The 17,080-nt window shown below is 39.9% G+C and overlaps 1 protein-coding gene across 1 annotated transcript in view; it reads left to right on the top strand.

Annotated features, from left to right (window-relative positions):
• The window catches only part of LOC105389580 (eukaryotic translation initiation factor 2-alpha kinase), a 33,958-nt gene extending 18,493 nt beyond the window's left edge, over positions 1 to 15,465 (top strand). The window contains 11 exon segments of the mRNA XM_048621985.1: positions 2,632 to 2,827; positions 4,409 to 4,588; positions 5,028 to 5,310; positions 10,203 to 10,343; positions 10,965 to 11,120; positions 11,559 to 11,883; positions 12,272 to 12,442; positions 12,800 to 12,910; positions 13,398 to 13,506; positions 14,075 to 14,268; positions 14,551 to 15,465. Coding sequence (XP_048477942.1) covers positions 2,632 to 2,827; positions 4,409 to 4,588; positions 5,028 to 5,310; positions 10,203 to 10,343; positions 10,965 to 11,120; positions 11,559 to 11,883; positions 12,272 to 12,442; positions 12,800 to 12,910; positions 13,398 to 13,506; positions 14,075 to 14,268; positions 14,551 to 14,688 — 2,004 coding nt within the window. The 3' untranslated portion in view covers positions 14,689 to 15,465.
• Positions 15,466 to 17,080: the final 1,615 nt, after the last annotated feature.

Below are 17,080 nucleotides of genomic sequence, written 5' to 3'. Positions count from 1 at the left end.
TAACTACATATTTAAGTTCATACCATGTTTTTTTTATTGAACTACGTCAATATTATATTATTACTTAGCAATAAACCAACTGTGATTATTTTAAATTAAACTAAATATGTTTATAGGTAATAGTCAAATAATACTGAGATAATTGTATGAAACCTAATCTACCTAAATATTGTTTAATGAATAACTTAAGTATAAATAAAAGTACTTTCGGCCTGTGATTGTAATTAAATGAGTTACATTTCAAACACCGTATTTTATTCTTATCGCTTGAGTGCTACCCTGTACTGCGTCTTCAATAAAACTAATCCCAATTTCACCGGCGGAGGTGGCGGCCACATCAACGCTAATAAAAAAACAAGAACAGGACAAGGATAGCAATATTTGTCTGATCACGGGATAGTAAAGGATGACAATAACTGACCTAGGAACTACATCGCGGTAGTCGTCATCGCTATCGTTTGTCAAGATAACAGAGATAAATGTGTGCGTGTATAGGCATACGTTTTCTCTGTACACAGTAAGAGCAAAAGCAATAAAATGTCATACCAAAGATTAGTTTAGATACTATTGATGCAAAGTATGACGAAATAAATGATTTATAGATTAATTCGACATGAGTACTTCAATGCTACGGTGCTATTATTTTTGTGTACTGGCTCGCTTTGGCATTCTCGTCCACTTTGATTTGTATGAAGAATTTGATATCATTATTTAACAGCTTTTATCAAGCTTAAAATTATAATAAATAGAAGCGACTATTTCACGACTATTTTTTGAGACATAATTCAAACCGATAGTCATAGTAGTTCCAAAGATATTCGATATTTTCAAAACCTCCAGCTATAATCCTCCACCAGGGCTGCAGCAAAGTACCTTTATATCTCTGCTATCTTTTGACGACTATTTCTGAAATTTGGCATGTCATTACGACTATTTCACGACTATTTTTTGAGACCTTAACCAAGTCGATAGGCCTTACCGTTTGTTCTGCAGAGGCTGGAGGATTATAGCTGGAGACCTCCAGCTATAATCCTCCATAAAGTATAGCTCTAACTCCGAAAGTATGATACGACTATTTTTTTGGAAAACACGACTATTTATGACTATTTCACGACTATTTTTTGGCATCATCAGAAATAGTTTCTATTGAGTTTAAATTTTGGAGGATTATAGCTCGAGGCACGTTTTGTATAGACAAATGTTTTGTAAATCAATTTTTACAGTTATTACACTCGACTGGGGGAGATAGTCTTGAATTGGAGTATCCATTATTAATTTAAGCTACTAAGTTAGGATTTATGAGCTCAAAGTTGATCTTATTTATTTATGGATTTCATCGTATAGTCAGCAGCCGTTGCATGAGAGTAGCTATGTACTTTTGCACCTTGCAACCCAAAAATTGATAGTTTGAAAAGGTATAAATTATAACTGTGTATTTTAGTGTATAACCATGGATAACCTACAGTATTGTGCAAATTAATGTGAACACGAGTGAAAATTTGAAAAAAATACATTTATTGGCTCTAAAATAAAAAAACTGATTTATATTAATACAATTTAAGTTATTTTAATAGAAAATGTGTCCTCCCTGGCTTTTATAACTTCTTCAACACGTTTTGGCATAGAATCGACATGATTTTAACAGTTTTCTGATATTTACTGGTCTAAAAAACTTGTATGGATTACAGCCTCAATCATTTTAGTTTTTCTTGTGCAATCCGTTTTACGAAGTCTAACTTTGACGATGGCCCACTTATTTTCAATGGGATTAAGTGCCGGTGAGTTCTCTGGCCATCCAAAGGCATGATATCTTGTTGTCCTTGAAATATTTAAGCATAATCTTGGACACGCGGAATGGAGGCGAATTTTGTTGATAAACTTATTGACCGTTAGCATCAACTTTTCTTAGTTTGGGGTTGATTTTCTTATATAGGTACCTGATGACTTGTGCCCGTCGAAGAGATGATGGACTCGCTAAAATACAGTGACTTGCAAGAACGGAGATTAGAAGTTGAACTAAGAAAATTTGATGATAACGGTCAATAAGTTTTTCAACAAAATTCGCCTCCATTCCGCGTGTCCAAGATTATGCTTAAATATTTCAAGGACAACAAGATATCATGCATTTGGATGGCCAGAGAACTCACCGGCACTTAATCCCATTGAAAATAAGTGGGCCATCGTCAAAGTTAGACTTCGTAAAACGGATTGCACAAGAAAAACTAAAATGATTGAGGCTGTAATCCATACAAGTTTTTTAGACCAGTAAATATCAGAAAACTGTTAAAATCATATCGATTCTATGCCAAAACGTGTTGAAGAAGTTATAAAAGCCAGGAAGGACACATTTTCTATTAAAATAACTTAAATTGTATTAATATAAATCAGTTTTTTTATTTTAGAGCCAATAAATGTATTTTTTTCAAATTTTCACTCGTGTTCACATTAATTTGCACAATACTGTACTTTTGCAACTAGCGGATCGGTGTGCGAGCCAGTAATCGTGTAATAAAATTGCATGATTCGAGTTTTTATGCAATTTCATTGCCCGATTTTTACCTCACACACCGCTTCACCAGCCCGCTCCGCTCTAGTGGACTTGTAATCTAACAAACCCTTTTAACCCCTCAGCTGTACATCCAAGAAGGCCAGCTCTACGCTCAGAAGCTCGCTTCAACCGCCGTCTCAGCCCCCACCTCCCCCTGGCAGCTGAAGCAGCGGGCGCGGCTGCCTGGCCCCGACACCGCGCTGCAGGCCATGACTGATTCAGATCCTAACACGCTGTCGCTTATAACGCTGTATGGGAACACTGGACAAGGTAAGTGAAGTGTTTAGGTGTCTATATTCACAATGCGTTACTAGATGGAGCCTTCTGTTCAATGGCACTTCGGCTTTAATCGGTATGCCGCTAACTTTAGTTTCCTGATGAATGGGCATTATGGCACCAAATAACCGATCGCTGGGTGAATTAGGAGCGCTGGTTGAATGAAAAACGCTGGTTGTATTAAGAGCGCTGGTTGAATTAAGAACGCTGGTGGAATAAAGAACTCTGGTAGAATTAAGAGCGTTGGGTGACTTAAATCCCAGCAGTATAGAGCTCGTATGTAGCGGCTGCCTCCGCGGGTCTCGTTTCCCCCCCCCCCTCCCGACACCGCGCTGCAGGCCATGACTGACTCTGACCCCAATACGCTGTCGCTTATAACGTTGTATGGGAACACTGGACAAGGTGAGCTTGACACTGCGTTCTCAGATCTCCTATGCTCCATACTTAACAGTTAGCACCAAAGAACCCCTAAACATACTTCACTCCATAGAACGCCCGGTAAGTTAAGAACGCTGGATGAGTTAAGAACGCTGGTTGAATCAAAAACTTTGGTTGAATTAAGAACGCTTATTTAATTAAGCACGCTGGTTGAATTAAGCACGCTGGTTGAATTAAGAACACTGGTTGAATTAAGAGCGCTGGTTGCATTAAGAACGCAGCTTCAGTTAAGAACCGCCACCGCGCTGCAGGCCATGACTGACTCCGACCCCAATACGCTGTCGCTTATAACGCTGTATGGGAATACTGGACAAGGTAAGTGAAGTATTCAGGTGTCTATATTCACACTGCGTTCTTAGATGGAGCCTCCAGCTTACTAACTCGGATACACAGTTTAAAAGGTATGCCGCTAACTTTAGTTTCCTAATGGATGGACACTATGACACTAAAGAGCCTCAATCGTTCTCCCTATAGAACGCTTGGTAAGTTAAGAGCGTTGGTTGAATTACGAAAGCTGGTTGAATTAAGAACACTAGTTGAAATAAGAACGCTGGTAGCATTAAGAAAGCTGGTGGAATAAAGAACGCTGGTTGTATTAAGAACGCTGGTTGCATTAAAAACGCTGGTTGACTTAAAAACGCTAGTAAATTAAGAACGCTAGGTGAGGTTAGATTAGAACGCTAGGTGAACAAAATCGGTGTATCAGTAACTATAGAGCTCGTATGTAGCAAGGGGGGGGGGCGGCAGCGGGAGCAGCCCCCCCGACCCCAATACGCTATCGCTTATAACGCTGTATGGGAATACTGGACAAGGTAAGCTTAAAACCGCGTATTCAATAGGCAACGTAGGAAGCGTGACCATATCCGGTATCTTAGCATATTCGGATGGAGCATTCAGCTCAGCCTATCAGTAGGTACCTATAGGTAGGTTATCTTATTTTACTAAATAAACTTTCCTTCTCGGCTTGCCTACTACCTGAATCCAGCGTCCAATCAAAATGCCCCAAAACCCAAAACTACTTCTTTTTTTGTTTCCTGTACCTCCTGTCTGTTAGAAAATGCTTTAGCCTTAAGCCCAATTTCGTACATTTCAATCCTTTACTTATGCAATAAACAGCTAAATAAAATAAAACAAACAATTCCACAGGCAACGAAGGTTTCTTCCTCTACCAAGACGACACGTGTGACCAAGCCGTCCAGGTCACTGAGGAACTCATCAACGAACAGACGGAGACTCCCACCACGGAGACAGATGATAGAGAGCACCATCACATACACGTGCATGTGTACTCGCTGTGGTTTTGGTGGAAGGAGGTTATACTTATAGGTGTGTGGAGTTGGCTTTTTTTATTAGATTTTTGGTGAGTTCCAGAAAGGAATTCTAAGCTAATGTCGACCTATTATTATTATGTATTGCTGCCTTGGTTTGACAGTATACGGACAGAAAGAGACAGACATAGATTTAATCCTGACATTAGCTTCAAGTTCCTTTCTACATATCAGCGTCTGTTGATTAAGTTATGCTGTAGTTCAGAGTTATGAATAGGTTTAGGTTTCATTTCCAAGAGGGATCATAATATTATGTTTTTGCTCTAAATTATCGTTTCTAAGTTTAATTTGGATATAAAAAGCTGATCACCGAATTTCAGTAAAGTTAAAGAGGTTGAGGCAATTTAAGCCTAATCCCAATGAAGGCTGGTCTGCTCTATTAAATTCGGCTAGTTCATTATTTTTATTCAATTGTAATCTATTCTCTCAATTTTCAGCTGTCAGTTCAGCCCTCCTCATGAACCTGATGATATGGCCTCGATTCTTCGCGCCAAAACACGCTTTACTACCGCCCACGCCCGTACATCATTTATCACGAGTAGTCCAAGTGCATTACGAACAAACCCCAACCCCTCCCAGCCCGGAATATTCAGGGAGATACGAGAATGACTTTACGCCGCTCAGGTGCCTTGGCAAAGGAGGATTCGGAGTGGTGTTTGAGGCCCGGAATAAGATCGATCACAGATCGTATGCGGTTAAAAGGATCACGCTGCCGAGAAGGTTAGTTACTGTCTCTTATTTGGTGAATAACCCGGATTGGTAGAAATGCTTCTATCAGATCATCAATTATCCTTTTGGAGGTTAGGTGTCAACAAGTAAACACTATACATATTTAGCTCCCAATATAAATAAATAAAACTTACGGAAATAAAGCTGTACTTCATGGTCTATTAGAGTCAGTGACACCATTATACCTGCCAGCTAATATATTCACTCCAAGAACTTGCACAATATATTGTTTGGATTACACATAACCTCAAAATGGAATCCATAACAAAGTCACTTGAGGACATGAAGGAGATGTTCGGCAGTAGCATGGCCAGCTTCCAGGAGCAGCTCAACTCGAAGTCCCCAAGCCCCCCGACCACCACTGGGCTTGCAGCAGAGTTTAGCACATTCCGGGCTTTCATTATGTCTGCCCTGGGAACTCTGCAGCAACAGGTAGAATTTCTGGCACGAGGCATGGATGCTATTGAGATGAGGAGCCGTCGCAAAATGTTGCTGGTGCATGGAGTTCCAGAGAGCAAGGATGAGAACACCACAGCAGCTACCATCAAAGAGCTTGCCGGCCACTTCGCAGACCCAGAGCTTTGCAGAGAGGTAGATGTGAGGCATTGTCACAGGCTAGGGCGCAGTGTGGGTGAGAAGCCAAGACCTGTCATACTGAAGCTGAAGGAGGCCTCACTACGGGACAGGATTTGGTTTTCAAAAACCAAACTGAAGGGCTCTGGAGTGACTCTGTCTGAGTTTCTGACCAAGCCGCGTCACGACACTTTTATGGCGGCTAGACAACGGGTCGGTGTGTCGCGATGCTGGACGAGGGATGGGTGCGTGTTCGTGCTCAGCCCGGATGGTAAGCGGCACCGAGCAGTCACTGTCGCCGAGCTGGATGCTGTGTGTCCGCCGACACTGCTCGCAGGATCATCGTCGGTCGCCAGTACGTTGCCGGGGGCTGCTAAAAAAGGTAGCGAGAAAGCCCCATCAACCAAAGCCCGTCCGAAACGAGCCACGATCCAAAAGTCTGCGTGATCTTCGGTCATAGTATCATGATAGGTAGTTAAAATTCTTATTGCTGCTTTTATTTTATATTAATTATTTTCTTTTTCTACCTGAACTTAAAATTTTTAATGTTTTGATTTTAGTTCCAACGTCAAATTTTAGCTGTCATGTGTCATGTGCGTACCTTTGACATTTGCTTTCACAGATTAATTAAAATGTTTTGAATCTGTGTTTTAAAACTTCGAATAATAATTATTTTGTTAATCTGTGATTAGTAACGGGCAGCTGGCGGGTGTATGTATGACTTACGAATAGTTTGTTGTACAGTTATTGTACCCCAATAGGTATTAGTTTATTTATTATTATTTATATTTATATCATATTATTATTATTTTAATATAGTTATATCATTCATATAACGATAACTAGGTACTTAACTATAATGTCTGTATTAGATGGAAGCATAGATGGTGAAAATTACCTCTCCTGTACGTCTGAGGATGAGCTGAACAGCACTGACAGTAGTTTTCTTAGTATCCCATCCCTCTCAGACACCCTCATCACTAACTTCTCTGATGTTCCAAAAAATTTCAATGTTGTCCATCTCAACGCCCAAAGCATTCCGGCCCACTACTCTGATATGCTGGCAACGTTTTCTGACAACAAAAATCTTCATGCGATTTTAGTATCAGAATCCTGGTTGAAGCCATGTCTCCCAACTACTTCATACTCCCTTCCAGGTTTTAGACTTATTCGGAACGATAGAACTGGTATTGGAGGGGGAGGAGTGGCTATTTACCTTCGTGCTCACATTCCTTTCACTGTCATTAGTATGTCCGCTCAACCCCCTCCACTAAATTCCGCTGAACATTTGTTTATTGAGGTAACTCTTTCGCAACAAAAAGTCTTCCTTGGAGTCTATTATTGTCCCACTCTCCGTTTTAATTACTTTCCTTCATTTGAGAAACTCCTCGAAGACTTTACTTCCGTTTACTCCCATATCGTTTTAATGGGCGATTTTAACACCTGTCTCATCAAAAAAGATTCCCGTTCTTCTTCTCTACAGTCAATTTTAAACGCAAGCAACTTAAATATCCTTCCCCTTAATGCTACGCATCACCTCCCTAACTGTACTCCTTCTCTGCTCGATCTTACAATAGTCTCATCAAGTAATCATGTTGCAAAATTTGGCCAATGCAGTGCTGATGCCTTTTCACATCATGACTTGCTTCATCTCTCATATAAAATTCGCCCCCCTAAAGCTAAGCCGAGAATACTTCTGCAGCGATGTTTTGGTAGCATGGATGTAGAAAAGCTTCGGTCTGATGCTGAAAATTTAGATTGGGGATCTATCTTGAGCGCCAACACAGTTGACAATAAGGTAGAGCTTCTCAACTCCTTTTTGGAAGACCTGTATGACAGACATGCTCCAGTCAGAGCTGTTAAAATGAAACACTTGCCGGCTCCTTGGCTTACCGATGATATAAAAGCTTTAATGCACCGAAAAGCATCATCGAAGTGTCGGTACAAGTGCAATCCTACAGAGCGCAATAAAGACAAATATTTGTTGGCAAGGAATCGCTGCAACAAGGCGTGTAGGGACGCCCAACGACGCCATATTCACGAATCGGTAGAAAATGGAGATCCTGTTAAAGTCTGGAAATTTCTAAAAACCTTAGGAATTGGAAAATCTCAGCACAGCTCGTTACCCAGAGATATTAACAAAGACTCCTTAAATCAACACTTTTCCTCATCTTCGGCCCTCAGTGGCTCCACTAAATCTGACACACTTGCTCGTCTCTCATCTTTGCCAACTCCTAATTATTCCCCTTTTGTTTTTAGCCAATTCAGTGAATGTGATGTTAAGAAGAACATAGTATCCATTACCTCGAATGCAGTTGGAAGCGACGGTGTTAGTCGAAATATGATCATCCCCATTATTGATGTCGTCACTCCTATCATAACTCACATCTTTAACTTCTCCATTGATGCAGAAACCTTTCCCATTATATGGAAAGACGCACAAATTACCCCTATTCCCAAAAAGTCCAACCCCTCCTCATTCTCAGACTACCGTCCCATCTCAATTCTATCTTTCCTTTCTAAGGTGTTTGAGCGCCTGGTGCATCATCAATTAAATTCCTTTCTTTCCCAAAACAATATCCTGAATCCCTTCCAATCCGGCTTTCGCTCTGGTCACAGCACCGTTACTGCATTAATTAAGATAAACGACGACATCCGTTGGGGCATGGAAAAAGGTGATCTTACTGTGTTAACACTGCTTGACTTCAGTAACGCCTTCAACACCGTTGACTTTGATATACTGCTAGGAATACTGAGTTCTCTTAACATATCTCCTGCAGCTGTTGGCTGGTTTCATAGTTACTTGCGTGGTCGCCGGCAGAGGATACGCATTGAAGATTCGTTTTCAACTTGGTGCAGCACCAATGCCGGTGTCCCGCAAGGTGGCGTCTTATCTCCTCTTCTCTTCGCCTTATTCATAAACGGCATATCTCAAACTATTTCATGTTCCTACCACTTGTACGCAGATGACCTTCAAATATATTGTCAATCGCCTCCACAGAAGCTACATAACGCCATATCAATGGTGAACTCTGACCTCGACAAAATCTCTGACTGGAGCAGGTGTCATGGGCTTACGGTCAACCCTAAAAAGACTCAAGTGATACTGGTTGGCAGCTCGAGACTGAAATCCAAAATCGACTGGCTTCAACTACCCCCGATTTCTTTTGACGGTGTTAATATCCCTTTTGCCGATAAGGTGAAGAATTTGGGTATTCTCATCGACACCAACCTAACCTGGGTGCCACAGATCTGTGAAGTCAGTCGGAAGATTTTTGCATCCTCAGCCAGTCTGAGAAGACTGCGTAACTTCCTACCTACCGCTACTAAAATCTCGCTTGCACAAACTCTTTTACTTCCCATTCTCGACTACGCCGACGCCTGCTATTCAGATATCACCGAGGAGCAACTGAATAAACTTGAGCGCCTTCAAAATCTCTGCATACGGTTCATATTTGGTTTACGCAAATATGACCACATATCCGAATATCGCAATAAACTCAAGTGGCTCCCAATTCGCCTTCGCCGGAATGTTCATATTCTCTCTTTACTCTACTCTGTGCTGTTCAATCCCTCAACTCCAACGTACCTCAAAGAGCGTTTCATTTTTAAAAACCATCCCGACAACAGACCAATGAGATCCTCACAAATGCGTTTATTAGATTTCCCATCGCATACTACTGAGTTTTACAGTAACTCATTTACTGTGACAGCTATAAGACTGTGGAATGCATTACCTGTAAATATCCGTTTCGCGAAGACAGCTATAAGTTTCAAAAAACAGGTAAAAGAACATTATCTTTCCTCCATCTTGCAATAGTACCTACCTATATTATATAAATCTATATAACTTTGATTACATTATGTATGTATGTATTTAAGTATTTATTATTAAACATGAATGTTTACTACACTTTGTACACCTTCCTCATTTATAGTTTAAGTCTCTCCTCCACCCAAAGGTTGCCTGGAAGAGATCGCTTTTAGCGATAAGGCCGCCTATTGCGTTATATTGTAAATTGTTATTTATGTAAATTATTTTTAAGTCAATAAAGTAGTATTCTATTCTATTCTATTCTATCCTCAGCCCGTACTGCCCGCTCTTCACATAGGCTTCTGCCAACGTCATAACACTCTGTCCTCAGTCTTCCTCAACTAGCAAATACTCAGACAGGTACCCGTAGCCTTTTCTGTAGGTCGTCGGTCCAACAAGCATATTTACAGCGCTACCGACACATTTTTACTATACCCTACCCTAGCTGTATTACAAATACATAAGTTACATTAACTATATGTATATTACATTTCAGGGAATCAAAACGCGAGCGCGTCCTACGCGAAGTTCGCGCTCTAGCCAAGTTAGAGCACGAGCACATAGTGAGATACTTCAACGCGTGGCTGGAGGAGCCGCCCGCGCACTGGCAGGAGACGCGGGACGCGCTGTGGATGAGGTAACTACATATACAGGGTGATTTTCATAAATGTATGAAGAAATCGACGGCTGACTGGTGTAGTGGTTAGTGACCCTGACTGCTATGCCGAAGGTCCCGGGTTCGATTCCCGGCTGGGGCAGATATTTCTTTAAAGACAGATATTTGTACTCGGGTCCTGGGTGTTGATATTTATATTTAATACGTATCTATCTATGTATTTGTGTAGATATAACAGCTGTCCGATACCCATAACACAGGCTCTGCCTAGCTTGGTGTCGAATGGCCGTGTGTGACATGTTCCCACATTATTTATTTACTGTTTTTGTACTGTTTTTATTTTTAAGCTTTTTTTATTTTTTTCTGTTTTGGTGCAAATAAAGAAGATTGTATTGCATTATATTTATTTTTAAAAAAGGCGTCGGCAACGCCTATGAAGTGGACTTGTGTGAATTTCTATACAAAGAATACTGAATGCGATGTGTACGTTGCGTACGATGCCGAAAGTTGGACGCTTACCTTAACCATTCCGCTCTCGCCTCACCCCTTACCTGAAATGGACCAACCATTCTTTCAATGGCCGGCTACTTTTTATATCAAAATTCCCACTACCAAACCTAAACTACAACATTTTTTTCCCAGGGAACTGGAAGGCGTCTCCTCAGGCCTATCAGACTGTGAGCCCTTAGTGAAGACATCTCCGCGGGAGTCTCCTGCCAGAGGAGATAGCGTCGTGCTCAACCTCCACAGAGATGTGGACTACGAGGGGCAGCTGTCGGAGCCTTCGAAGAGATTGAGGTGAGACTCGTTTATATTTTATTTTATTAGGGAAGACAAACAGCCATACATTGTACTTACAAATAAGTTAAGTTAACATTTTATACGATATAATGACAGGTTTTCCAAATTTATTTACCGTTAATAAAAGTGTGAAAGGACGCTTAGTCCTTAAAATTAAATATTGACTCCTGACACCCCAAGCACCATATATTGATATCATAATTATCTGTTTTGCCTTTTTAAAAAGCTACTTCAAATTACAAGGCTTCAAATTAATCAACATAGAGCCTATGCGCCTTACCACTGTCTGATGCGATACTGCTTAGTTATATCTATCTATAAAGTGACATGTCTTGTATGAATTTGAGACAAAAGCATTCGGCTTTACAATATACCTACTCTATTTCGCCACCCTATAGTATGTTTTTATAAGTAACACTTATATTTTCTCCCCAGATCACTTAGCTGCAACGACTCTCTAAGCATAGTGTTTGACGAAAACGCGTCAAAAGACCCAGACATCACCACCAAGAGCCCTCTGAAAAGCTCTTTCGACGTCATAAGTGATCTCTCAATGCCTTCAAATCTATCTAAAAACCTCGCTTCTGGCGATAACGACGATTCCTTCATAGTATTTGCTAACAGTGAAGATCTGAATCATAATTCGAAGGGTTTGTCAGAAGCTCGAGCTAACACTTCAGTCAATAAGCCGTTGGAAAGAGTGAAGGAATGCAATGAGTTCACTAAGATTGAAGCCAGCAGTATTGAAAAGAAGAAAAAGGTAACGTTTTAAATTCAATGATGTAATAGTGCAACTTTGCTTCATGTTTGTTAGACATAACATAAAATCGGTTTTACTTCATGTACAACCCTTGCGGGGCGTAGGCAGAGGTTCATTACTGCACGCCTTTGCTAGTCTCGTGTTAGTTAAATGAAAACATTATATTAATCCCAAAATGGCGATACGACTCGCATCTAATTACTCCTTATTTATCTTAGCAATATGTATAACACATGTAAAAGTCCCCATATTACTCTTTAAATAAAGAAAAAGAAAGGATAGAAATTTAACGATAGTTACGTTAACGTTAGTTCGGATACGAAGCATTTTATACCTACGTCCACTACTCCAACCCCAAACTAACATCCATCTCTTTCCCCCGCAGAAGAAAGGGCACACGCGTCACTGGTCCCTAGACATGTGTGTGAAGAGTACAACCGACGACGTCAGAGTTCCGTCCAGTAAGATGTATCTGTACATACAGATGCAGCTGTGTAGGAGGGACAGTCTGCATGATTGGCTGAGGAATAATAGGACCTATAGCTCTAGGGAGGGGAAAGTAAGTAGATAATATTATTTAAGTGATTTCGATTTGATAAATAGCAACCATGACTTAAGTTACCCGGAAGGGCAGTAGTTACTGTTTCACGGAAACCAACACCGTAAATAGATAAGACAAAATCTTTCCCGTCACGCTTTGACAGTATAGCAACAAAAGAGTTAAAGTCGCCATTAGTAAAATTTTCCTTTGTGCCACTCAGAATCAATCACTGTTGTGCCTATGTCATTTTTGATGGACTATGTTCCATATCTTCCAAAATTAACCTAAGATGTCTTAACCTAGCAGGATAGAATTTTTATTTCTGCTTTTCAATTTACCGAACTGGCACACTAAACAACATCCTGTATGTTTCAGATAAAGACGCTGTTCAGTCAGATAGTCTCAGCCGTGGAGTACGTGCACCTGGCCGGCCTCATCCACAGAGACCTCAAGCCGAGCAATATCTTCTTCGCTCCTGATGGAAAGGTAAAGTAAAATATAAGTTAGTAGCTTTTGCCGCGGTCACTCCATTTTGGCTTACCATACCACTTTTGCAACACCCTATACCACTTTACTATAACTACGTATATACTATACAGGTTTATATAGTACGAATTTAACGCCTTCGTACGCCAAAATGGAGTGGCTCAGGGGTTCGTTCTAAAAAACTTTTTTACTTTTGGATAATTACACTAAAACATACAACTGTAAATTGTCCAATGCAGGCCATAATCCCCACGCTCCTGTAGGTTAGGTATATTATCAGACATCAACACAAATATTGAACACCGAAGACCAGAATCGGTCTGTATGGACGTGTCCTGGGGACGACCATACAGACAGAGTATTTGTTATCTAGTTTGAAACTGCCTAGCTGAAGCGTGCAGCCGGTGGGGACACGGCTAGTCAGAGTCAACTAACTACATCATTATATTATTCCCACACTATCTAACTAGTGTTTCTACCACTTCAGGTGAAGGTGGGTGACTTCGGGCTGGTGACGGCCATGGCGGACAGCTCGCAGGACGGCGACGGGCCGCCGGACGCGCTTGACGTGCACCAGAGACATACTTACAGAGTCGGTGAGTTATATTAGATATATATTGTATACGCGCCCGTAAATAAATGATGCAATAGCTTGATCATTACTATATCGTCAGCCATCCATAGCCCTCTATTCTACAGATGCATTTATAAAATTGTAGCCATTATTTTTATGGTGATTAATTTGATTATTCACTGTGTACATGTATGTATAAAACATGAGAATTCATGATAGTTATTTAACGAGAAAGCACAGTAAGTTTACAGTATAAAACTTAGAAATATACCATTTTCCAGAAAGCTCACGAAAATGGTCGCAGCGATGAGGCACACTGAGTTTCAGCTTCTGTCTACTTCTGAAATATAAAAGCTTTGCTCTTGACGGAATGTTCTGACCCCTTAGCATGAATTTTCATCGTGAACGTGACGTGAAATTACTCGATGAATTTTGTATGAAAATTTTAGTTCTGCTACCGATAGCCAGGGGCGCTGTTCATATTTTCATACAAAATTACTCGATGAATTCTACTTCACGTTCACAATGAAAATTCATGCTAAGTGGTCTGATGTATCAGCAAATAAACAATTGTCCCCTTCACTCCGCAGGCACGCACCTCTACATGTCTCCGGAACAACTCCGCGGCCGCCGCTACAGCTACAAAGTGGACATCTACTCACTAGGACTAGTCCTGTTCGAGTTACTCCAGCCATTTGGAACAGAGGCCGAGCGAGTGAGGAGTTTATTGGCGATACGGGAGGGTGGATGGCCGCAAGGGTTCTCAAGGAATTTTAGCAATGAGGTAAGTTCGAAATCTCTATGCGGTTTATGATGAATGGCCTCGCTTCGCTCGGCTAAAATAGCGGTATAGGTAGGTTAGCCTATGGCCTCTTATTAAAAAAGTTGACACTGGTAAAACAAGGGTTTAGCGCTGTCAATTACAGTGTCAAAACGTCTGTGACGTAATCGCTGAGCCGGAAATAGGATCCGCTACAGCTACAAAGTAGACATTTCAACATTTTAAAAAACTCATTTTGGTCGTACACTAATGAATGCTAGATTAATATTAATGTTTTAATTCCAGATGGAAGTGCTAAAGCTGATGCTGAGCGAGGACCCTATGCGGCGGCCCACGGCGGCGGGCGTGCGGGCGCGCGCGCCGCTGTTCGAGCACACCGACGAGCGCTGGCACTTCACACTGCCCACACTCGTCAACGCGTAGGCAATCTGAGCACACTCGTCAACTAGAGTGAATTATATACTTGCAATGGTAAACGCCTTAATTTAACACTCATAGTGAATGAGTTACAATGATAATTACCTAGAGTAAAACGTTTATCTAACAGTCACGTTTATTTTCTTATTTAAACTATATTAGGCTGCGTTCCCAGTAGGTAAACTCTTTACTTACTAGACGCTGTTAGCAATCTGAGCACTCTCGTCAACTAGAGTCAGCTAGTTACAATGGTATATGCCTAGAGTTGATACTCACGTTTATTTTTCTTGTGTCAAATATGTTAGGCTGCAGTCCCAGTAGGCAAAGTAAATAGCATAGAGTCAGCTCAAAACTAGAAAAACGCCTGTAACTCAGCCGACGTCAAACAGTTTGCATATTGGGACCGCAGCCTTATATGCAAGAAAGTGTTATGTAAATGGAAAGAAATAAACACATTAGGCAGATAGTGGGTAGTGGCTGGATGGGGAAGGCCGAGGACCGAGTGTTCCAGACTCGTGAAGGTTTTTGAAAGTTCTATGAGCAGCAGTGAAAGACTAAGGGCTGATGGCTAAGGAGTTTTTTTTAACAAAATATCATCATTATTAATAGTACATTGATTTAACAAACATAAGTAAAAGACAACAAACAGCTAGTAATTTTAATAGGTAGGTATCTAATTATTAATTAATATAAACTGGTTTACTTGCGTGCCTTAAATAATTATATTTTTATGTATCACTTTAAATACATTATGGTAAGATTGATTTCACTTGACTGCAGCGAATATTGATAATTAGGAGTTATTCATAATGTTTTCCCATGGAACGAGTATTTCATGTATTCTTAATGCATTTCTTTTTACTATATACCTATATCTACTTAAGATTTTAAAATCTAATTTTCGAGATAAAATAATACGATTTTTGTGGTTGAATAACCAGTGTAACTGTTTTGTGCCAGTTTCAATACTCTATCTATCGATAGCTGACAGTTACTATCATACGTTTTTGTCACATAAAAAAATCTCACATTCTGTCACTATCGTATGAAAGTAACTGTCAGCTATCGATAGATAGAGTTACTGAAACTGGCAGTAGGTTAATATAGTCTTCTACCTTTTACTTGTTGCAAAGTTAGTTTTAGATGGGAAAGTATTTTAGATTCGTCTCTTCGTAGATGGCGGTGAAAATTAACGTGTATTCACATTTAGGCTATGGAAACTTTCTATGTTAAAACTTAAAAAGTCACTTGTTACTGTAACAATTCTTAATGTTGTTAAGATTAGGTATGAGTTAAAATAAAACGATTGACGTTTTGTTATATAATTGAGACTGGGAAATGGTATCGTGCTGAGGTAAATGTAAGGATTATTAAATGTATAGAATTTGATGTTAAATAAGTGAATAAGTATTAATGATTATGTGTTACTACGAAAACATCATATTTCATCATCTACTATTTTCATATCTTTTAGTTTTAGTTCTAATGATGTTACATAATAATATTCTATTCATTATTTAGCATTAATATCTGTATGAAATAAAGTGTGCTTCGTATTTTACGAAATAAAAATAAGCATAGGTTACGGTTTACTAGTTAAAGTATTGTAAATATTTATGAATATTTTAGTCAAAACCAAATAAACGATTTAAAAATTAAACTTATTGTTTATAATTTAATAGATGATAAATTACCTGCGAGAGCGGAGCGCGAGTTTTCCTGTTGAAGTTCCGGGATAAAAAAAACCTATGCGTTAACCCACACCAGGCTAACCGCTTCTTACCTACGTAATGTCATCACAATCAATTAGGTTCTGGTCTACATTACATTACACTACATTAGGTTCTGCTCTACATTACATTACACTACATTAGTTCTGCTCTACATTAGATATATTCTACTCCAAATAAGTTAGGTTCTACTCTACATTAGTTATAAGCAGCTCTTCGTTAGTTTTATGTTGCTCTACATTACTTAGATGCTATCCACATACACAGATTAGGTTTAGGTTTAAGATACTTTATTTCTCATAAAAACATTCACTCAAAATGAGAACTTAGATAACCTAACTAATAATCGTCAGACCAATCAGCATCTAACCAATGTAGGGCAGAACATAATTAATGTAGAGCAGAACCAAACTGATGCAGAGCAGAACCTAACTGATGTAGAGCAGAACCTAACTGATGTAGAGCAGAACCTAACTAATGTAGAGCAGAACCTAACTGATGTAGAGCAGAACCAAACTGATGCAGAGCAGAACCTAACTGATGTAGAGCAGAACCTAACTGATGTAGAGCAGAACCTAACTAATGTAGAGCAGAACCTAACTGAATCTAAACTCATAAATAATGGAGTTGGAATTATTGGCAGTCTTCTCTTTTTTTGTCTGTGTTAC

This window comes from Plutella xylostella, chromosome 7 (genome assembly GCF_932276165.1).
Source record: "Plutella xylostella chromosome 7, ilPluXylo3.1, whole genome shotgun sequence".
Classification (NCBI taxonomy): domain Eukaryota; kingdom Metazoa; phylum Arthropoda; class Insecta; order Lepidoptera; family Plutellidae; genus Plutella; species Plutella xylostella.
This window is presented reverse-complemented; position numbering and strand designations above follow the sequence as displayed.